Source organism: Tamandua tetradactyla, chromosome 7, assembly GCF_023851605.1.
Source record: "Tamandua tetradactyla isolate mTamTet1 chromosome 7, mTamTet1.pri, whole genome shotgun sequence".
NCBI lineage: Eukaryota > Metazoa > Chordata > Mammalia > Pilosa > Myrmecophagidae > Tamandua > Tamandua tetradactyla.
The window spans coordinates 32,572,256-32,596,236 of NC_135333.1; the positions used below are offsets into that span (position 1 = coordinate 32,572,256).

A 23,981-nucleotide genomic window follows, 5' to 3' on the forward strand; every position below is an offset into this window, starting at 1 on the left:
ACCACAAAGTCAAAAATATTTACTCTCTGGCCCTTCATAGCAAAGGTTAAATGACCCCTGGTCTATATACCCCAATGTGGAATATTATGTCACAATAGGAGAGGTTACTCAATGTTTGGGGTATTAAAAAGAGGAGAAACCAATATTTATTTACCCCACTGTATGTGATGCTGGAGGGTGTGTTCAGGTGTGTTCTAAGACTCAGTGCGTGAAACCCAGACTTTAAAACAGAAAAATTAAGAGGTGGTTATTTGCATAACAAATTTTTATTTTTACTTTGTAAAGGGATTCACCACAGGGATCCTTTATAGAGTGAGCTTCCATAATGCATGCTAATATGATTCCATTTACAAATACTCTATTCATAATAACTTTCAAGAATATACCTATTGTGTACAGTGAGACTTAGCTATAATCATCTTTTTTCCCCCTTGGCAATGTAAGGTTTACTACTTCTGAAAAGTAATTGAGCTGACCTTGTCGATTCAGTGGGGAGGAGGAAGCACGCTACCTTCTCATTGTGTAGAGGAGAAGCTTTACCTGGCAAATATAAAGGCTGTAGATTCTAAGTCTGCCTTATGTGAAGTTAGATAGCTGGTATAATTTTATATTTTTAGCTGAGCTCCTCTTGGTAGCTGCAGAAAAATCCTAAAATGTAAATTCTTCACTATTCTAACACTCCATTTCATGCACAAGATAAATTAATAAAAATTACGTTCGCTGCTGATGTCCTTAAAATATGCTACAAGCAATACTTACAAACAGCAATGTTTCTGTCTTCTTTTTTTTTTAAAGACATTATTTTACCTGAATTACAACATAAACTGGAACAAGTCACATAAATATTCAAATTGGAGCTCTCCCTGGCAAAATAGGAAATGGTGTTGCTGATTCAATTTAGGACCAGTCTCCCTCTTTTGCTCAATCTAGAGCCTGAAGCTTCACATAGTCTTGAGATATTATGCAATTGCTCTTTTAAAGAGATGCATAAAACAGAAACCTTGGCTATTCGTAGCCAACTTAGAGGAGCTGAAATTGTTCAAGAGCTTTTTGCCCGGTACCATTTTGATGGTAAATACATGTTTCTGGACAAATCCTCTCAGTCTGGTTTTCAGATGGAGGTTATTTTAAAGAGCTGTCTCATGACTTTTGTTTTTTCTCTCTGTAGTGACTATATTTTAGAAGTAGATAAGCATTCCCTGTACATAGTCTGAATATTTTTCAGGTTCTTTGGTGGTGTATGAAGTTTCAATGGAAATGCAAGTGCAGAGAAAATCACACCTGGGACAGACTTGTATGGTGCTGCCCCATGGTGAAGCAGATATGTGGCTCCAGGCTGCTAACAGATATTACATGCAGTTCTTAAAGGGGGGAAGTGAGAGAGACACATAGGGCTGCTGAGAAGCAGACTCGCCATTAGGGGCTGAACCACAGCACAGTTCTGAGGTGGGCTCCCTGGACAAATGGCCCTGTCACCTGCGGGAGGCTGACAGAGGTGGCTCAGCCTTCTCGCGACACTGCCAGTTCTCTCAGTGTATGGCTTACAGCGAGTCAGCCATTTCTAAAGCAGGTCACTGTCAGGGAAGAAACATTTATTCCATCTGTTAGGTTCTCTGAAGAGGTGTCTCTCCCTTCATCTCCCCCTGAGGTCACAAGCACCGAAATCGCAAACAGCAAGAAAGCTTGACTGCATTTTTGATGCTGTGCCTTTTATCCTCTCTCCCTCTCTCTGCTCTCCTCCCTTCTCCCTTCTCCCCTGTCCCCTCTCCCCCTCCCCTCTTCTCTCTCTCTCATCTCTTTTCTTGCAATTGTTGTTACCTGATTGTTATCTCCATCATGTATTTTTTTGTTTACCAGACACAGTCTGTAGTTATGCAGATACAGGTTATAAAACAAGCAGCTAATGAATAAACGTGTTAGTTTGGTTTTCTTTTTACCTAAAAATTTTTAAAAGGAAAACTAATGGGATGGGATATAAATTCCCATGCATTTTGATGATCAATCAGAGGACTGTCCCCTGGGGTGGCACATTTATACATCCTCTGCCAAAGGGCCCCTTCGCCCTGATATTTGAAGGAAAATAGAACATACCTCACCCCACCCTAAGTATCACCCTCCTGCCAAACAGCATCTGAACAGATTTCACTTTCACAAATGGAAATGGAATGAAAACAAAATTTTTCAAAATGATTTTATGAAGAGTGGGCATGCTTAATTTTTTGGAGCAAGAATTAATATAAACTAGGGAGTTCTGTGAAATGCCTGTGTGTCGCCTTTGCCACACTGCCTGCCTCCTGGGGGGGAAACAGAGAAAAGGGCCATCCTTGGGGAGGAATTCTACCTCTGCCTGGGCCTTCTCATGGAAGTGACTTACAGCCAGTCTGGGCCGAACACCCAAGCCTGATCTGAGTTACATGCAATGTTGGTAAGACCTTCCTGAGCTCAAGGTCATATCCAGAGCATGCCTTACATATTTCTGTTCATCCCTAATTTATGTGACTTTCTAATGTTTAGCATTTGCCCTCCTCTTGTCTCCATCCTGCTTATTAAGGTAAATTTGCATAGAAACGGAATCTTGATTTTCAGGGCCATTTCACCTGACACTTGCTCTCTTGAGATGACGGTGTCCACTGCTGATACCTTGACAGTGACCCACAGAAGCCGGCTCCCTGAAACCTGGAGGCAAGGCCTTAATTAGGACGAGCTTTTCATGTTAAATAATGGGGTGAATCAAATCAGAAAAGGCATTTAGCATTAACCAAGGAGGGCAGATCTTGAAGAAAGTATATGAAAAGTGTTTTTGTTTTTTTTATATGCTGTATGGTGGGGGTCACATTTTGTTATTTCTCCATGTGAGTATCCCATTATTGCAGCATCACTTGTTGAATTTTTGTTCATGTGTCTTGTTTGTTTGTTTGTTTGTTTGGTTTGGGGGGAAGTACATGGGCCGAGAATCGAACCTCGGTCTCCCACATGGCAGGCGAGAATTCTACCACTGAACTATCCTTGCACCCCCGAAAAGTGTATTTTTATTGTTTGGAAATTAATCCTGGCTCAGATAATTAACTATGACATTTTACTTTGGCTCCTGAAATTTTTTTTTTTTTTTTTTTTTTTTTGCTTAATATCTGTCTTTGGAATTGGTAATATGCACCTCTACAAATTATCTTTGGAAGACCAAGTAAATATTGAAATGAGTCCCTTGCTATCACCACTGTTGTGGTTGGCTTGGATCCTTTTGTCTCCACGGTTTGCACCCTTTCACATGTGGCCACCTTCCTTCTTTACACAAATACCGTCTACAGGGGCAAAAATTCCCACCAAGAGGACAATTGTGGTCCCAGCCTACTGGTCACTGAAAGTCACTCAGGCTTGAAGGTTACTTGCTAACTAACCTAAATAAAGGGTTTGAGACTTAGACACATTTCATAAAACACAAATGCCACACAAAAGCTTTCAAGACTGTGTATCCTGACAGTAAGCTATCTTAGCAGAAAATCAAAGGATTCGGTGGTTATGGAAAATAATCACATTTCAATGAGAAAAGTTTGTAGAAGAAGCGAGAAATTAAAAGAAAACTTGCTTTGCTTTTGGCCAGGCTACCTTTTTTAAGAAAAAAGTCATTCCATAAAATTATTTTTAGAATATGAATAGCACTTACCATTGTGTGGTGTAATGCTTTGCATCTGTTATTTAACTTAATCTCATCATCTTATTGGTTGAATATTATCCCAAGGGATTTAATTACTTGCCCAAGATCATCCAGCTGTTCAGAACCAAAATCAGGACTCAACCTAGCTTTCTTTTTCTAATATCTTCACATCTCCTAAAAAAAAAAAAAAAACTACATTTCACACTAATTGTAGTATGAAGCTACCTTGTTTATCTTTACATGGGTCCCATGCATAAATAGAGGGGACAGTGTTTTAACTCATTCAGGAATTTTAAAATCAGAATTTCCAAAAGGTAGTTGACTTGACACTATAATAATAAAATTAGGAACCTGTCCACTCAACACTCCCCATGTGAAAACCAGAATGCTTTCCATTCTTAAAACATACAGGACGCTAAGTTCTCCACTGACCAATGTTGTCTAATTCTCTTAAATGATTCAGATGTAAAAGAGAAAATGGCATCTGTCTAATTAACACTGCCTGGTTAAATATAGCTGCCAAGGGATGGCCTCAGGACAGTGTTTACAGAACAGACGGTCCAGCATCTTGGGCTTCAAGTTAGAGATGGTAGCAAGTCTTCTGTCCCTATCCTCCGGAAACAGAGATGTCCCAGAAATGGTGACAGGCCAATTCAGACAAAGGGAAAGAAAGAAGAGGGGAAGAGTTGTCACTGGCTTTTATTTCCTCCTCCTGGCATCTGGGGAGTCAGAGAATGATCCCGGAAACAGATCTTAAAGGCTCAGGCAGCTCATTCTGCAAACAAAAGCCCTGCTGTGCCACTGCCTCTCACATCCCAGTCTGGAGACATCTGACCACTCCCCTATGAACTGTTGAGACTGCTGTACTTCACCAGCTTCCTTGCTGCTCCTCTCCTGGCAGAAAGGCACAATGACCATATTCTTTCTCTTCCAGCATCACATTACGAGATGGAAGCCATCGCCAAGTTTGACTTTATTGCCTCGGGTGAGGACGAGCTGAGCTTCCACTCTGGAGATGTTCTGAAGGTAGGTGACATGGATCCCAGAGGAGCCACAGGGTGTTCAGTTTACTTGAGTTTGACAATCCGTGACTTTGTCTCTCAATAACTACACATAGTTCTTTTTTTTAAAAGAAGAGGTAGGGCAGGTCACGTTGGCTCAGCAGGCAGAGTTCTTGCTTGCCATGCCGGAGACCCTGGTTTGATTCCCGGTGCCTGCCCACGCAAACAAAACAAAAAAACGCAGAGGTAGATGCAGTGGTTTCTTCTGAGAACCCGTGTGCCAGACCCCAGGCTGGGCAATGGAATTACAAAGCTGGCCAGACACCTTGCCTGTCTTGAGGTGCTCATGGTCTGGAGGGGGAATAGCCATACGGCTGTTACAGATGTTTTTATCTAAATGCTCAGAGAACATGGGTGTTCTAGTTTGCTAGCTGCTGGAATGCAATATACCAGAAATGGGATGGCTTTTAAAAGAGAAATTTAATAAGTTGCTGGTTTACAGTTCTATGGCCGAGAAAATGTCCCAAGTAAAGAAGTCTATAGAAATGTCCAATCAAAGGCATCCAGGGAAAGATACTTTGGTTCAAGAAGGCTGATGAAATTCAGGGTTTCTGTCTTGGGTCAGAAGGCACATGGCGAACAAGTTCAGGGTTTCTCTGTCTTCTGGAAAGGTATGTGATGAGCACAGCGTCATCTGCTAGCTCTCTCTCCTGGCTTCCTTTCTATGAAGCTCCCCAGGAGGTGTTTTCCTTCTTCATTTCCAAAGGTCGCTGGCTGGTGGACTCTCTGCTTCTCGTGGCTATGTTGTTCTGCTCTCTCAGAATCTCCCACATTCTCCAAAATGTTTCTTCTTTTATAGGATTCCAATAAACTAATCAAGGTGCACCCGAATGGGTGGAGACATGTCTCTACCTAATCCAGTTTAACAACCACCCTTGATTGAGTCACATCTCCAGGGAGATGATCTAAGTACAGTTTCAAACATACAGTGCTGAATAGGGATTAGAAGAAACGGCTGCCTTTACAAAATGGGATGAGGATGAAAACATGGCTTTCCTAGGATACATACATCCTTTCAAACCAGCACAAAGGGTGAGGGAACAAGTTATCCACCTTGAAAGGTAAGGGTTGTAGGAATGTGTATCAATGTCATTTTCAGGGAATGCAAGGAAGGTGAGTTGGGCTTCTTGGATGAATTCATCAGGTCATCCAGGTGGGAGGCTGTCTAGACAGAAGCACCAACATGAGCTAAATCTCAGAGATGTGACAATCCATGCCAAATTCAGGGAATGTTACGAGGTTTAGCATTGCTAAGAAGAGGCTGCGGGGGTGGGGTGGGGGGGAATGGCCTGGGAAGGGTGGCTGGAAGAGGTATAGCTTGGCAAAGGCCATGCAACTCTTGACCACTAGACCTTCTTAAAACTTGTCTTCAGCCAGCTCTTAAGTTGTAGAGGCCACTTGCTGAGTTGAAGAGGGCTTGGACTTCTCCCAACATTTCATGCACTGTTCTTATTTCTCAGACATTTACTCAGACTCTGCATCTTAGTCCTTGTTTTCTGCAAAAGAGAGCAAGTCCTTTAAGAGGCTATTTGGGAGTAGGTGACACCAATGACCCGTGCCTAGCCTCAGAGTTCCCTCAGGTACCCTGATCCCTAGATTGAGTCCTGGTTTTGTTGTATGATCTTGGACAAGTAATTGGAGTCTCAGTTTCCTCTTCTGTAAATTGGGGGTCATAACATTCAAGAAGGAAGGGCTCAAGAAGCCCAAGAATTATGCTTATAATTATTAGCATGTAATAAGGTGGCTCAGAAAGTGTCTCTGAAGCACCTACCATGTAGAATGACTTGTTTTGAAAGTTGAACACTGCTGGTTTTTAGCCTTCTCACTGCTCTCAGCTTGCAAGATCTAGTAATGGGGTTGTGAAGAGTAGGCCTTCATTGTGGAAGCTTCAGAAGGTCAAAATAGTGAGTTGAGGCTGCCAACCCAGAGGAAGGTGGCTTTCGTTTCTTTGGGATCCTTGAGATCACAGGGGGGTTGCCATATGCTGAGCACCTTGCCTATGGGGCTCTGAGACCATGCTTTCTTACCTCACTCTAGAGCATCCTCTATTCAAAAGAGGCTAGGAACCAATCCCCACTCCTCATTTCCCATTACAAACAGAACCTAACATCTTGTTAACTTTTCCCTATTCCCCAGAAAAAGAAAAGGAGGGAAAAACTTTCCTCAACTCTGCTTCCTACTCCAGCAAAGGCCTTTGTTGCCAATACTGGGAAGAATTATCTGCAGTGGGGCCACCACTGTCTTACTTCCCATTTATTCCATAACCCTCTGAAATCTGCCTTTTTCACCCAACACTCTCTTAAAGCCCAATGATCTCCTTTACGTCACATAGAATGATCCTACTAAAACGTCTTAGAACTTGACCCTGTTAACAGCCCTCTCCTTTAAACTGTTTTCTCCCTTGCTTTGGTGACCCTACACTGTCTTGCTTCTTCTCCTCCCTTTCTGAGCAATCTTTTAGGATTTGCGTTTGAGTGCTCCTCTTTCTCTCTCTACCTTGAAGTATAAGCTTTCCTGAAGTTCTGCCCTTAGCTTTCCCATTGTTCTTCTCACTTTGCACATCTCATCCACTTCTTTGCCTTCCACTCTCATGTCTGTGCCAAAGATCCTAAGTCCACAGCTTTTACTCTAGCCCTGACCTCTCTCTTGAACTCCAGACCCACTTTTCCACCTGTCTGCCAGGTGTTGCCATGAGGCTGTCTGCTCCTGTCTTCGAAGTTCCAGAATCAAAATCAAAGTCCCACACCCATCTCACCCCACTTCTACCCAAACTGCTTCCCTCTCCATGTTCTAAGTAGTACCATAGGTCAATCGCTGAACTAGAAACCTCAGCTATCATCAATCCATAAACTCCTGGTGATCCAGGACCTGCCTAAATGGTTGCAGTCATTATTTCAATGGGCTCAGCAAACCTATAAGGTAGGTGCTACTTTTCACATGTGAAAACTGAGGCTAAGGGGTTAAATCACTCACCCAAGGTCACATAGCTAGGATGTGGCTGAGCCAGGATCTGGATGGAGCTCTGTCTAACTCCAAAGCCTTCCTCCTAATTCTGCTCTGAATATTTTTCTTTCACTCTGTCTGTTAAGTAATCCCCTTCTTCACTAGAAAGGAGTGTGGTACAATCAAAAGAACTGTGGACTTTGGAGCCAGTGAGCTCTCACTGCTAATCTTCCATGGCCACAAGCTCCTTGAGAGCAGAGCCATGCCAGGTCATTGTCGCATCTTCCCAGTGTCTAACGCAACTCATGGCCCCAAATAGGTACTCAGTTCATATTTCTTGAATTGTTAAATTGTTTCTGCAGGCTCGTTTAAAACTTCATTAGAAAGCCAAATGCCTCCTTCTGTTCAAATTCTGCCTATTGCAGCCATAGTGGTAATGAGAAAAGTGGAGAGGTTGTTGGTTGAGCCTCATGGAATGCCTGCATCGTGGTGGTTACTGCCCCCGACTGTGGCTCCCTATGGACAGACTGCAATGTCTGTCCCTCCCCTCCAAAGATGAGTAGCATACCAGAGGTTCCTCACACTTTTTCCAGAGCCAGGTCTTGACTGCCCCCACAATCCACCTCTGGGATGCTCTTGTCTCTTGTTTAACCTACAGTGCCAAAGACTAAACAGAGTTTTTCATTAGAATGTGCAAACAAATTATGTAAAGAGCTGGCCAACCACACATCCCCTCCAGAAGTGCATTCCCTGGGGGAAGGGCCCCAGCTTATTCTCTATGTTCCTGGCACTTTACAAAGTGCACACTCACTAGATACTGCGAGGAATGGAAAACAAGGTGGCAGACAGGGCAGGGAACTCCTGCCAAGTGACTTAGATCCCACGTCTCTTGTGAGAAGCCAGGAATCAGGTTTTTTTGTGTTTATGCCACAAATATCTGTGCCTGCTCCAAGCCCAAGACTTACATTACCTATTTGGATTTCCAGTCATTTTGAAAAAAAGAACAAATCTCTTAACCCTCTATAATATGTCTGGCCTGACCCATTTCTTCCTGCTAAAATGGCAATCTAAAAACACTAAGAGTTAATCCTATATAATTAACTTCTTCAAAATTCCAGATTTCTGCTGTGCTTCTAAGAGCTATAATTCCATCCAATTTTAAAATTCATCCAACTGTACATTTTGCCCTTTTCATCCCACATCCAACTTATTCTCAGGTCATGTAACTCAGAAAATTACTCTCTTAGGAAACATCATGAGAATTAAGATACAGCAAACTTAAGTGTAAAACTTCATTTCTTTGTAGGCTGACCCCTCGCTTGGGTTTATTTGATGATTACAAGAGATAGGGGGAACTGAATAGATGGAGAGATGAGAAGAACAGGAAGTACGGGGCCCTGGACCAACAGCGTCAGGAAGAAACCACCTCCCTCCAAATACTTTTCTTCACAGAAAATTAGATCTTTTAAAAATCTTGCTTTCTATACACCATAAAAAGCCTATAAATTCACCTCTCTGGAAACACAAACTCAAGCAGATCAAGCACCAGGTGGTGGAGAGAAGAAATGCCTGGCATTGTGAGATAGATAATCTTTCAGTTTCTAGAGGAGGTAAATAGGTGTGAGCCATGATTACTAAAATTACAGCTGGTTTCAGGTCAAAGAACTAAATGCAAAATGTGGTTCTTACTGCAATGAGCTAATTTCCAAACAGTCTCTTCTAACTCTTTCCCAGTCCCCTGTGTATCTGACACTGTGGCCCTGGCCAAACACTCCATTCCCCTGGGATGGGAGAAAGGATTTCCAAGGCCAGACATTCAGGAGAGATGGCATGGAGTAAACTGTTCTTCTGTTCTTTACATGAGCACAAAGCCCTGGTGCTGGATTTTCTAGTTCTTCTTTTGACCTAGATTTTCTGCTCTCCCTTCCTCCCCCCGTGCACACATGCCCACGTGACCTGAGTGATACCAACAGTTACATTTGATGTTAGAAACTATAAAGTTGTCTGTTTTCAGCAATTCTAGAACTCAAATATGGGATGCACTTTTATTGCTTCAAAACATACACATATAATACTTGAAAGCATTTATAAACCCTTCTGTATTCTTCAGAGCTCGAGTCTTCCCTCGTAAGAACATCACATCTAGAATTATGTACTAAAAGAGTACAAATTTCTGATGGACTTTCGTGTACCAGGGCTCATTTAATCTTCACATCAGCTCTGGGAAGTGCCAGGTGATTATCATTATCCACATTTTTCAAATGCCTAATTGACTTACCCAAGGTCACGCAGCCAGTGACAGAGTCACTAGAAACCAGATCTTTTCCTTCCAAACTTGTAAGTCTGTCCCTTTTCTTCCACCTCGGGAGTGATGTTAGAAATAGGTCATCATTGCTTCTCAACTAAGCTCTCTTCAGTTCTCCCATCTCTTTCTATGGGACAAAGAAACCAAAAAAAAAAAAAAAAAAAAAATACATGACTTGAAATCTACACACATACTGTGGGCCATTGATTGTGCACCATGTATAGAAAGTATGTTGTGAAGATTTTTCAGTTAAAAAAAGTAAAAAATCCACACACACTCAGATGACTCCAAAATCCCAATCCTTAGCCAGGACCTCTCCCCTGAGGCCAGACACACAAACCTAGTTGCTTACTGGACTTTTTTTTTAGAGGGTTCCATGGGCAACTCCAGACAATCTGGAGTCTGTAACTTTTCCTTCAGACCTGCTCCTCCTCCATTATTTTCTATTTTACTAACAGGTATCACCATCCACTCAGTCTCCCATGTAAGAAATCCCAAGCCATTCCAGAATCCTCCTTAGCTCCTGCCCATTTTGCCTCCTATATTCCTCTGAAGTATGTCCTTACAGCTTAGCCCAGTCTCCCAAGACCTTTTGCCTGGATGGCTGTACTTGTCTTCTGACCATTTCCCCCCCAACTTCGCTCCTTCAATCCATCTTTATGGATTGACATGGAGCCCTTTCTTAGACCTAATCTTACTTTGTTATTATTTTCCTGCTTAAAGCCCTTTAATGGCTCCCCATACACTTAGAGATAAAATTCAACTTTTCAACATGGGCCACAATGCCCTGTACCTCTAGCTTCCCCTATCTCCACTCCTGAATTTACAGTTTAAACTGCAGCCATACTGAAGCATTTAATCCCCAGAATGTACTGTACTTCCTCATATCCTAGATAGCTCTTTTGCTACCTAATGTCACCTGGGTAGCTCCTTTCATTGCCTGGGCAACTCAATCCAGATGACTTCTTCTCCAGGTGAGCTTTCCCACCCATTTCCTGCTTTCAGTTTAGACATTTTTTCAGCTGTAAGAAGCACAAACTGAAAATGTCTTAAACAATAAGGATGGTTTCTTCTTTCTCATCCAGAATGCAGAGGTAGGATGGCACCTGACGTAGTTAACTTAGTGGCTCAATGATATCATCAAGGTTCTTTTCCATCTTTTGCTCTGCCATCCTTATCTAAAGTTATTGTTCAAGCCTGTGGCCCATACTTTAGAAACATTCCCAAGGGAGGTGGCAAACATTTGCTTTTTAATGATGAATCTCATTTTCTGAAATAACCAGAAGCCAAGAGAACTGAGACTGGTGAGTAATGTGTAATCAAAGTAGGTGATGATATTTGGGTCATGGTCAAGGTGGAGCCTTGTTTTGGTTGTAATCTGGCTCTAAAACCAAGTGTAGAAAAGGCATCCCAAAGTATCTTGACTTATGTTCAAACTGTGTGTGAAAGAAACACAAAGAGTGTGAACACAAAGAGTTATTGTTTTCAAAGCTGGTCCCTGCTGGGATATTTAAGTTTTAATCTGCTTATTTAAAATAAATAAATAAAATTTTGAAAAAGTTTCCTGATTACCCGGCAGAGAAGACAAGACCATGAAGAAAGCACTCTTGCCTTCCCTCCATCTGCCCAGATGCTGAAATCTGGGACGAACGAATTTCCAAAACAGAAGAAGAGAGGGGTTGAGGGAAGTCCATGAGTCTGGGAGGCCAGTCTAATGATGGGGTGACATGAGTGGGTGGCACAAGTGGACAGAAATAGCTTGGGGTCAAAAGAAGCCGAACTCCAAAGGAAAACCTGCTGCTTCCCCACTGGGTCTGGGATAAATCCTGGAGCAGCTATTCAGTTCCTTTAGCTTATTTTCCTCTTAAGCCCAAAAGGGCATTCTCTGGCTGGCAGCTCCTTTCTTTTCCTTTGCGGTGTCCTCCATGCAGTGCCTTTATCCTTCATTCTCTTCCACATAGATCTTAAGTAACCAAGAGGAGTGGTTCAAGGCGGAGCTTGGGAGCCAAGAAGGATACGTGCCGAAGAATTTTATAGCTATCCAGTTTCCTGAGTAAGTATTTCCAGCCTGCTGAGATGGGCCTACCCACACACACTCCCCTTACTTTTTTAGTAATTGCTAAAATTATCTATGCATACCCAAGATTACTGTCAAAAATGGTTGCCTCTGGTAAGAGAACCATGCAGCTGAAGGCCAGGGGAGGGAGGGAGATTTACATTTCACTGCATTCCTGTTCTCTTTTGAATTTTATACCCTGTGCATGAATTTCCTGTTTTAAAGTTTTTATAAAATAAGTTTACGAACTGAAATCATCTATAATGATAGCAATCACAGCACTGTTTCCAAAAAACAGCAAAGTTTCCAAGAATTCCGATGGGGACACTACTGGCCACTCCACTTGAAGAGTTGCTACTTCAAGGCATTTCTCTGTTATCTCCCTACTCTACTTTCCATCCTAACCAGAAGCCCAAATGGCTCTCCACTCTTAGTCAGATGTGTGGACACTGCCTCCTTTAGACTAACTGTGCTCATAATAGTGAGAGAAGTCAGTGTGGGGATAATGAGAAATTCCCTTCATAAAGAGGAAATGAAAAATTAAGATTGGATTTTGTTTGTCTCAAGAATTCACCACAAGGGTTAGATGGACATCTGATCTTGTCTGAGTCCATGTCTACTCCAAAGAGTGAACATTTGTTAGAAAACCAAAGTGGTATTGGTGACTTCAGTTAGGTTCAGCCCCTCCCTTCTTTGTGAACCAATACTGGCCTTGGATGTAGAATGACCACATATCTCCAGTGGGCCCTTGAAGTCACCTAGCAGTCCTGTCTGTCCTCTCTCATATCTTCTCCTTGCTCCTCAAACGTCCAGTCCATCCCCTTTCTTCCAGGGTCACTGGAATGATGCAAGCCACCTGAAGGGAACCTCCCCTAGACTACCACCACCACTTCTACCCACCTCCTGCAATTGGGCTCAGGCTTGTCCTGGGGCTGTTTGGAATGAGCTGGTTGTGCTTCTAGCAGAAATTATGCCCTCTCTCTCCCACATCAACTTTCTTTCCCTCTAAGCTGGATCATTCCCAATAGCAAACAAACCTGCTACAATTGTTTGTTTTGTATAAAAAACAAACAAAAACTTCTTGATCTCATATGTACTTGCTATCTCCAACTCCTCTCCTTCCATTCTTTCTTGAGCCCCACAACTCCTCTGAACTCCTTATTTTCAAGGTCCTGGTAAACTACAAGTCCCTGTGGTCAGTTCTCGGTCATCTTCTCAGCATGATTTGACCGGTCAGTTCTCGGTCATCTTCTCAGCATGATCTCTTCCTCCTTGCTGAAACACTTTCTTCATTTGGCTTCTGGGAAACCCTCTCTCCTGGTTTCCTTCCCACCTCCCTGGCTGTTCCTCTTCAGTTTCCTTTGGCTCGTTCCTCCTCATCTTCCCAGTCTCCCTTCTCAGTGAGGCCTTCCCCGGCACCATATTTAAAATTATTCCTCCACTCCCCTTTCCTGCCCCTCTTCTTTGTTTTCATTTTCTCCACAGCACTTATTGTCATCTGACATATTATATACTTGAATTATTTTGTTTTTTATTGTCTATCCCTGTACCCCTACCCCCCACTAGAAAGTACATTCCATGCAGGCAGGGGTTCTGGTCTCTTCAGCTCTGTGGTAACCCCAGTGCTCAGCAGAGGGCCCAGCACATAGTAGATGTTTCATAAATAGCTGTTAAATTAATTGCTTTTTAACGAAATATAATATCGAAACCCTGACCACTCGTATCTAATATGTAATGGGTGGAAATTTTTGCATCTTGTAAGAAGTCACTTCTCAAATTCTAGTTGGAGGACAAATGTGTATTTTCTGAATAATCCTCCTAGCTGCTGTCTGCAACCTTCTAAAACATTTCCTTTGAGATATGACTCCTATAGAATGCATCCTGTCCCTTTCCACTTACACTTCCTACACAAGGCGATGATAGGGTGGCCACTTTGGTGGGCACCTCAGGCTCATGTGACAAACACTCTGGCAGAACCTCCAGGGAGATGACCCCCAGAAACCTTCCATTCCCAACTCCTCAGGGCACAACCAACCTCCCCCTCGGTCCCAGATCCACAATAAAGATGTCCCTCTTGTCACCCCAGTGTCAAGTTCTGTCCCTAAATCTAGAAAGCCCCAACTACTGCCTACAAAGGGATCCAAAGCTCTGTCCTGTTGGGCACCCATCTGAAAGGCAAACACGTCCAGGCCGGCCAGGGGCAGCGATTCCTGCAGCCACCTTGAAGCAATGTGACACATCCCACCTCCCACAGCTGAGTGGTTGCAAATGCTCATTTCACTTTTCTAGGTTGAAAGGGGTTTCTGGCTTCTTGGCCTGAGGCTGTGGCCACTGTTGGCCTTGCCCCTGTGTAAGTGCTTCACCCTTTTCATATATGCCATGAGCGTGCAGCAGCACTCCAGAGACTGCTGAAAGAGCTCTTTCTCCTTAAGTTCTCCTTTTCCACAGTGAAGATTATTTTCCAGCCCAGATATTTTGGGAGAGCTGAGGAGCCTGGCTGTGTAGACGCTGTTATCTGGCTGCTGCCAGCCAAGCGTATTTCCATGTGTTTGCGGGACTCTCTGGGTGCTTTGCAGTCGCTGCTGGGTACGCCAAGCAAAGCCCCCTTAAGTAGGGCAGGCAGCAGAGATCCTAGATAGGGAGGGAGAACCCAAGGCCCTACCTGGTTCCGGCCTGACGTTGGCCCCTCCCCCACCGGTCCCTAGTTGTCCCTGCAGGTCTTTCCTAAGGCATCCCTCACATAGCTGCCAGCAGGCGGCCACTTCCCATGGTGAGTCACTCCCACACTGTCCCAGTTCAGTGAAGTGGCACATTTCCATGATTCGAGTTTTCCAAGTTGGAGAGAAACTTCTCCTGGAGAGAAGGAACAAAGAGGGCAAATCAAGGACTGCTCGCCTGCTTTTCCTGAAAACTGCCTGGAGAATTTATGTGCTTTCAAAAGCACTCGACCGCTCTTTTGCCTCTCTTCTCTCCTCTGAACCAAGGTCCCCAGGCTCTCTCCCTTTGGGTTGTCTCCTGTCTACTTCCCCCTCCTGTCACTCACACAGCTCAGCATGGTCCTGTTGTTTCATCCCACTCAATAGATGGTTTCACGAAGGCCTCTCACGACACCAGGCTGAGAACTTACTTATGGGCAAGGAGGTTGGCTGCTTCATCATCCGGGCCAGCCAGAGCTCCCCAGGGGACTTCTCCATCTCCGTCAGGTATTGACCATTCCCAACACCATGTTGACCTTCTCTCCTATAACCACCCAGACTACTGAAGCCATGAGGTGGCCTCTCAAACATGACCAAGGGATGGGATGCATGGATGGCCGGAGGGGGTGGACGTGGGGTACCAGGTGCCCTGTCCCCTGGAGTGCTGTGCATTTCCTTCCCATAGTACTTGTTCATAACTCCTCAGTACACTGGTGGGTATTAACAGTATTTGTACATTCGTCTGGAAGGGCAGGGTTTTTTTTTATCTTCTTCACCTTTGCATCTTTAACAGTGCCTTGCATATGGTAGAAGCTCCATGAATATTCATGGAAGAAAGAACTCCCAGCTGTCCACATGCCTGTTGAGGTTTAAATCATAATCTTTTCTTTTACTCCTGATATATGTCTGAGGAAGGGCCAGAGAAAATTAGAAGTCCCAAGTTGCTCCTATAGGGTGCATGTGCAGTTGTAGATAGTTGTACAAAAATAAGGGCTGTAGAGCGACCTCAACGTAGGACGATGCACCAAAACCGAGAACAGGGTGGCAGAGTCAAAGAGGGCAGAGGATGAGGGAACTGTAACAGCAAAATCCCGCTGACATGCGGCCCCTGGGAGGAAATGACTCAGCCTGGGGATAAGCATGATTCAGCCCCAAACTCAGAAGCCCAAGTCTGAACACACTCTGCATGTGGTCAGTGTGTCAGAGATTGCAAGTCACATATCGGACTTGGTGACCGCATTTGAAAGTGTAGGAAATAACTGACAGCAGTACAGGAGAAGGCATGAAACTTGTTAAGTAAAATCTTACTGTCAGGTTAATTAACAGGAAATGCTGATCTAGTTTATTAGATATTTTGAAGGGCATGCAGCTTTATTGCTTTAAGTACATAAACCCAGTCCCAGGTACTCAGGTAATAAATGGTCGTCGCTTTACTATTTAGATAAAAACAGATATTTTAAAGAACATGTAGAGATGACTTACAAATAATGGGTCAGCCACTGGTTTGCAAATTTCCTTTAAAGTGATTGAAAAGAGTTTGTTCTCTTTAGCATTATATTTACAATCTTGCTTAAACTCTTGATTTTCCTTAACTAAAGCTACTGTTTTCACAGCTTTTGGGTAATGGAAGACTTTAGCTCATGTCAATATTGCTTTAGCTCATGTCATAAATTCTAAACTGGTTAGGTCTTAAATCATGAAATTTTGCTCTATTAATAAATCTTACAAGTCAAACTTATTTCTTAAGTGTCCAGATTATAGAAAAGACCAAGTAAATTGTTAGATAACTTGGAGCCTCTGATTTTTCTTTTTTTACATGGGCAGACACCGGGAAACGAACCCGGGTCCTCTGGCATGGCAGGCGAGCATTCTTGCCTGCTGAGCCACTGTGGCCTGCCCGGAGTCTCTGATTTGCATGAAGGTGACTCTGGCTTTTTCAGCTAGGAATTCTGGTTTATATTTCTTTGATTAAAGTGAATTCTATAAAATGGTTAGCCTTGACTTCTACTAAAGTCTTCCCCTGATATGAAGGCAAAGCAGCTTCTTGTTACAGTGATTATTACCATAATCATTATTATGTCTTCTGCAGAAATGTAGTATAATGTATTCCTAAGCAAAATTATCTTTATTTATTTATACATCTGCTTTCTGCCATGAGCACAGATAATTGAGCTAACTGCAATTATCTAATTGCAGTTTTACCACTTAGTGTTTGTTAAGTACCTGAAACAATAGACTTGAGAATCTGGAGCCTTGAGTTATATGCTTTTCTCTGCCTCTCTCAGGACTCAAGACAATGGTCAGGGCCAGTCTCCCTCCATAGACCCTGATGACCAACTGCAGCCCTGACATCCATTCTTGCAGTTTATCAGAGTGAAAAGCATTAATGTTTTGCACTCTGAGTTATTTGACTAAAAGGTGGTAGATGAATAATTATAATATCACAAGAATATTTTCCTCCTCCTCACCCAGATGTGAGGAGTTATGACTGTGAGTCAAGCCATGTGGTCTTAGAAAGAAGAAAGCCAAGACCAAGGAGAAGGCGATTCTGTGATCACAGTGTGTTGCTTTCTACGCCCAAAGCAGTCAGCAAGAGGTTATTGTGCAACCTTGGGCTTCACTTGACTATGAGCAGAGCCCAGCCCATAGGTAGGAGACTGAAGGTGAGAACGCAGAGAACACCAAATCCATTCCCGAGAAACCCCCACTAGTTTTCAGGGGTAGCTTTACTCTCCAAGACCCATTAAGTTCTTGGCTTTTCTACTGGATCAGGCACTTGGTGTCACTGGCACCAGTTCATTTTTAGATATAAACTAAATGTACATCCAGTGGAAAAATAAATTAAAATGACTTGGCCATGGAATAAGACTGGAATGAACAGTAAAGGCCCAGTCCTTTTACTATTTACTTTATCCAATTTCTCCAACCCTGGTACAAAGCACCCCATCACTCGTGAGTCCACACTGGTATCAGAAGGTTCTGATCTAAAAGTTAGTATGTTTAAGTGACAGTGCAGGCTGCCACTGGACTATAATCAGAGACCTGAGGTTCTTGTCTCAGCTCTGCCATGCACTCACAGTGACCCTGACCAAGCCCCTCCACCTCTCTGAGCCTCAGTGTCCTATCTGTAAAATGGGAAGTTAGGTTAAACAATCTCTGAAGTCTTTTTCATTTGTAAAATGCCACAATTCTATATTACACATGTGTTTTTCAAAAAAGCTCAAAACATAAAGCAGGCCTAAGAACTCCCCAAGTAGAGAAAAAAGTGTGACCGATTTCTTGGTGAAGAGGGTAATTCCTTACTGGGCTGGGCTAGCTTGTCAGCTTAAAGGAGGGGCTTCAAAGTATTTCTGATAGCAGAAATATAACAGGGGCTTGGAAAAAACCCTCCCATCTGAGTCTTGATGAACTCATTAGCCTACTACAGGATTCACCTATGCAGGTGTGGCCATGTTTCAAATAAGCTTTATAAAAAGGTCCTTGACCTCATGGTCCTTAAAGCACTGGAATATTTTTTCCTTCTTGTAAGTTTGGCTCTGGTGTCCTACACCAACTCCAGCTCATACAATTGCCTCCAGCTGATGTACACCCCCCACCCCACCTAGTGTCACTGGTGTCCTGAGCGGCTCCTCCCACTAGCCTCCTGTTAAAGCTTGACTGGTGCAGCCCACCTGCCCAGTGATGAGAGCCCTTCCCTGCCCAGACAGAACCATGGCATCCCTGGATGCAAGCAGCCTGGGAGGCGGGAAGATAATCACTGTGGAATATACAATTCGGATTTTCCTTGATCTCCAGACATGAGGATGACGTTCAGCATTTCAAGGTCATGCGAGACAACAAGGGCAATTACTTCCTGTGGACAGAGAAGTTTCCATCCCTAAACAAGCTGGTGGACTACTACAGGACAACTTCCATCTCCAAACAGAAGCAGATCTTTCTGAGGGATAGAACCCGAGAGGATCAGGTATGCTTTGGGTTCCTAGGCTGCCCCATCATCTCCAATCTAGAGACTTAGGTGGTCCAAGTGCTGCTATGAACCATGGAGAAAATGCCTTTGATGGGCAGGTCCTCTGAGTATTAATGACAAGTAGAATTACTCTGAAGTCAGACAGATATCCATTTAAATCCTAGCTCCACACTTCCTAGCTGTGTGACCCTGGGATGTTAGTTCTCTGATCCTGTTTCCTCATCCATAAAATGGGGATAGAGTGGCATCCACCTCATATGGTAGTTGGAATCCTTAGAGAAGATAATGTATCCACCTCCCTTACATTGTTCTAATCATGCTGCAAGCACTCAATAAACATTAGCTCTTGTATTGTTTCATTATCATCCATGGGCTTAAGAATTGCCCATGAATGAAGGAGTCAAGGGCTATAGACAGGGATATTAGAGTCCAGACTAATGTAGCATGGATAGCTTTGTGACAGGATCGGGTAGGGGGACACTGGAGGAGAAAATTGGACTTGGAATTCTTGCTTCTTGGAACTGTTTGGAATATAGAGTATTACTTAGTAGTAAGTGCGTAGTTTTTGCATCATGTCTAACTACTCACTTCCTGAGTATCAGTTCTCTCATCCATAGAGTGGAGATAGTAATAATACATCCTCCATTGGGCTATTTTGAGGAATAAATGAGACAATATAGTTATAGCACTTGCTACAGTGTCTGGTTTATAGCAGGCACTAAGAAAATGTTAACTTGCCTCCCATAAGTAAATTCACACACACATACTCTGTTAAATATTTTTCAAAGGTAATAACATGGTCGTAAGAGATATATATTATAGGAAGAAGCTGGTATAGTCAAAACCACAGGGACCGGTTATCTGAAAATCCATTGAGACTTCTGAAGCAACATGTGTTTTGGGGGAGTAAAGCATACCCTCCCTTTCAGGTAATCCATTGATTTTAAGCCTGAGAAGTTAGAATCAAAAGAGAAACGGGTATTCCCGCCAAATGCACACAAAAGTTCAAAAGGAAAACAAAAATAACCCAAAGTATGTAAAAATTCTTTTAACCAGGAAACGGACACAGGTATTAACTTACTAGGATGTGCATTCAGAAATGAGGAAGGCAACGTGAAACTGCATTAAACTGGATTAAGTGAGTTAATATTTGTAAAGTGGTTAGAAGGGTGCCTGGCACATGCAAAGCCCAGGGCCCCATGGAAGTGTTTGTTAAATAAAAATGACAATAAAGCATTTCTGATTCATGAGGCTGTCACAGCATTGAGCATAAAGGCCTTGCTCCTTCCCAGCTGGCCCAGCAGCAGGCCTGGTTTCCATGGTGCTGCGGGGATGTTGCTGCTGTCTGGGTCTCTATCGTCAAGCTATAAACATCAGTTCAAAATCACACACTATCAATAACTGGGCTTATCTGGAGGGTAGACCGTCCGGCAGTGTGGCAACACACGATAAGAAGGAGTGGCATTGTAACAGTAAAATGGACATTTAAGCTTGGTTGCACAGAGGAAAAAGCAAGCCTACTAGCGAAGGACTCACTGGGCACCATGTGGAAAGCATTAGTCCATGAACCAGAGACCTGGGCCCCTAAAACTGGAAGGAGCTGAGAATGCAGAGACCACTGGTGAAAAAGTGAGGGTCTGAACCATGATGCTGTTTAGGCTGCCCTCCCATCCCATCTGCTGTTTCTTGGAACTGTAGTGAACAGTCTGCAAACAGCCGCCAGGAGGGTGGCGTAGGAGATCCAGGGAGTGGGGGAGTGGGATGGTTCACCACAGCATCTTGGTTCTCTCTCCCAGGGTCCCTGGGGCAACAGCCTGGATCGGAGGCCCCAGGGAAGCCCCCAGCTTACTGGGGCTGTGGGAGAAGAAACCCGGCCCTCTATGAACCGGAAGCTGTCTGATCACCCAGCTCCCCATCCCCCGCAGTACCAGCAGGCGCCACCGCAGCAGCAGCAGCAGCAGCGGTATCTCCAGCATCACCATTTTCATCAGGTAACTCTAGAGAATGAAGTGGGTGAGGGATGGGAGAACCTGCCGCCCTCCCTGGCTCAGACCACCCTGTCTGCACTGCCAGTTGGTGTTTGAGAACTCCCCCAAACGCTGGAAGCAGCTTTAGCAAATGACTGCCTGGGGTCTGTTGTGGTCTAAGGGCTGTTTGCCGGGGAAGGGACATTCCGTGCCTGGCTCTGTGTCATCAGTTATGGTCACTTACAGAGTTCCTAAGAAAGATCCCAGGCCCCCAAATGGCAGAAATATGGGAACTACTCTTAGCAAAGAGGGCTCTGTGGATTAAATGGCTCCCTGCCTGAAGATACATGCACACATTCTCTCTCTGAACCAGAGGCCTTGGTGAACAATTGCTTCATTTTCCTATCAGTACAATTCCAAATCTATTCATGCCTCTCAGCCCATCTGGCTGTGGTGATCCACAAGAAAGGATTAATGCCCACAATGGAACCTTGCTTATTTATTTATTTGCCCCCCACCTTGTTCCAGATGGGATTTTAGGTGGCTTATGGAGCTGGACAACACGGCCACATAGCATCATTTAAAATTCCTCAGCAAGACATTCAAAGTCCTTTGTGAACCACTGGTTCCCATTTCCTCAGCCCTGACCCCTTCCACTTCCTACCTCCCCACTCTCCACACCAGCACACATTCCAGCAAGGCTGCCTTACCTCTGGTGTCTGAATGCTCCATTGCATCTTCTCCCATGCCTTTGTGGCTTTGTATCTGCCATTCCCTCTGCAGGAATGCCCCTTCCCCAGCTGGTCCTATGCCTCTGTCAAACCAGAGCTCAAGCCTTGTCTCCTCTATGAAGCCTTCCCTGGTTACTCAGACTTAGGTACTCCTCTGTCTACTCACTAGAACACTTGCCACATAAACTTGGATGATTTTGCCCTCTAAACTGAGGCTCCACGAATGCAGAGACCATCTCTTTCTATATGGTTTGTGCCTAGCACAGTACTAAACACATGGTAGGTGCCTGAGCAATATTTCTTGATTGAATAAATGAAACCTGCTTTCATCTTTGCCTACAGAACCGAAGGTTCCTTTGTTCTCCCCTCTCTCCATCACCTAGAGTTTGTGGTCATCATCTGCAAGTATTCCCCAAATACTGGCTGGGTCCATGGCTTCCAAGCAAGGAAGCTGAGAGGTGACAGGGCGTTGACAGGTCCTCTGTTGCATTGTTTCTAGGAACGCCGTGGAGGCAGCCTCGACATAAATGACGGGCAGTATGGCATTGGCATGAGCAGTGAAATGAATGCTGCCCTCATGCATCGGAGACACACAGACCCTGTTCAACTCCAAGTGGCTGGGGTACGTGAACTTTCCCACTCTGGGCTCACTGGAAAGAGACCACGGGGTGGGGGGCTGAGGGAGACGCTGCCTTTATCATTGCATTGCAATCCATCTTGGCTGTTATCTAGGCCATCTTACTCTTCTGCTTGTCACTTGAAGAAAATAAACATATCACCCATTGATGCAGAGAGAGTATTTCTCAGGGATTCTCTTGGGGCCTTGGAGAATAACATCTCTGTCAATAAAAGTGCCGAGCCTCAAGAATGATTTCACTCTGGGATAAGCATCCCAAGTCTGCTTAAGTTGGCCACGGGGTTTTTAAATGTCTTTGAAGAGCCATTTGTCGGCCTTCAGGGAGGTTGCTTGTGGACAGCTTTAGCACAAGAGGAGCCAGCAGATCCTCTTCTGTGCAAAGAGGGCTCAGAAGGCAGCCCAGGTCAGCCCCTGGCTCAGGAGAACCTCTCTGTGTTTTCCCTCCAACAGCGGGTGCGATGGGCCCGAGCACTGTACGACTTTGAAGCCCTCGAGGACGACGAGTTGGGATTCCACAGTGGTGAGGTGGTTGAGGTCCTAGACAGCTCCAACCCCGCCTGGTGGACTGGCCGTCGGCACAACAAGCTGGGCCTCTTCCCCGCCAACTACGTGGCACCCATGAGCCGGTGAAGCGCTTCTGGAGGGGTCCGATGGTCTGTATATGAAGCTGCCAGCAAGAGAGGCGGCAAGGAAAAAAGCCAGACCCTCTCTCTCTCTGTTTGCCTGTGTGTACACACAACATTTTATAGTAGTAATTTATTGGCAATTGGGTTGATTAGTTGAGATGAAAAGGCTCCAGTGGAGACTTACATTCATACTTATTCGTCTGCTACCCTCCATGGTGTGCAGAAAGCAGCTGGGGGTGGGGGTGGGGGGACTGGGGAAGGGTGGGGGCAGGGAAATGAAATTCTTCCTATCCTGAAGATCTCATTGGTTCCTCCTTATTTGGAGAATTTTTACCAAGAGTAGCTCAGCAGAGATCCACACCCTGGTGCTGGATGCAGAACAAGGTGGAGTTGAACTTGGTTGGGCATGTTCTAGCTCACCTGCAAGCCCTGTTCACTTGAGGGTTTGCAGTGGCACTTCCTTCATTCCCTCTAAGGATTGAGCACTGCTGGATTAAGAATTAAGATGCAGCTGATCTGGTGCCACCAACAAGCCAAGCAAGTCTGAGCTTGGGGCCAGGAAGGGGTAAGAAGACAAGACAAGAGAAGCAGGTGTCCTGAGGCCTGTTGCAGAGACTCTGTCAGTGCAAGACTCCCTTCTGGCCTCCTAGCCAGTGCTTAGCTGAGACCTTCAGCTTCCTCAAATGAATATTCCTTGGAAAATCCTCACATCTACTTTGTGGCTGACCTAAGAGAGTGTCTCCAGTGTGGAGAAGCTGAGACATGGTGAGGAGCTAAGCACTGGGAAATAGAGGGATTTTTCACAAATCCTCCAATGGCTAACATGGAGATCACCCCTGGCTTCCTGACTATGAAGAAAGCAGCATCCTGTATTCTGCAAAGTGTTTGGAGAAGCCCTGGCCAAGAAGACTGAATTGTATAGCTGTCGTTTTATGGTGATATGGGTTCACCATAGAACCCTTCAGGCTCGGTCATTTTTCCCTCTTGATTTTCTGTGTTTTGAAGATGCCTTACCCAGGGACCCAGGGAGAAGCTCACCTCACAAGAGTATTTATTAGTGATTGATTAAATAATTGATTGACAGTGACTCCAGATCTGGCTTTGAGATGAGCTTCCTGCTCAGTTTGGCTGTTGGAACACTGCAGCCATCCCTCTCCAAGAGCTGAACCCCACAACCTATTTTTATGCGTCACCCCAAACTAGAGTTGTGTTTCTTTATGCTCACCCTGGGGATGTGAAGAACAGCTCAGCCTGACTGGGAAGGAAGGGGCACTGGAGAAGGAAGTTCAATATTTCATGAGGTCTGGGACAAACACATCTGTGCTGGTGGTACTTAGAAA

General features: G+C 44.4%; 2 protein-coding genes across 9 annotated transcripts in view; one reads left to right on the top strand and one right to left on the bottom strand.

The window, feature by feature from the left end:
* GRAP2 (GRB2 related adaptor protein 2) overlaps nucleotides 1–22,870 on the top strand; it is a 76,534-nt gene extending 53,664 nt beyond the window's left edge. For 6 of the 8 annotated variants that reach the window (XM_077168891.1, XM_077168889.1, XM_077168894.1 and 3 more), the window contains 7 exons: nucleotides 4,587–4,678; nucleotides 11,923–12,014; nucleotides 15,101–15,220; nucleotides 18,509–18,677; nucleotides 20,477–20,671; nucleotides 21,878–22,000; nucleotides 22,466–22,870. In XM_077168891.1, coding sequence (XP_077025006.1) covers nucleotides 4,601–4,678; nucleotides 11,923–12,014; nucleotides 15,101–15,220; nucleotides 18,509–18,677; nucleotides 20,477–20,671; nucleotides 21,878–22,000; nucleotides 22,466–22,645 — 957 coding nt within the window. In that variant the 5' untranslated portion in view covers nucleotides 4,587–4,600 and the 3' untranslated portion in view covers nucleotides 22,646–22,870. Of the gene's footprint in view, nucleotides 1–4,586; nucleotides 4,679–10,670; nucleotides 11,266–11,922; nucleotides 12,015–15,100; nucleotides 15,221–18,508; nucleotides 18,678–20,476; nucleotides 20,672–21,877; nucleotides 22,001–22,465 lie in introns of those variants that run through there. The other 2 variants (XM_077168895.1, XM_077168896.1) reach the window with 2 other exon arrangements.
* Nucleotides 1–23,981, bottom strand: part of ENTHD1 (ENTH domain containing 1) — a 321,748-nt gene that overhangs the window by 293,602 nt on the left and 4,165 nt on the right. Inside the window, 1 exon segment of the mRNA XM_077168183.1 lies at nucleotides 9,935–10,088. The gene's annotated coding sequence lies outside the window, so the exon portion shown is untranslated.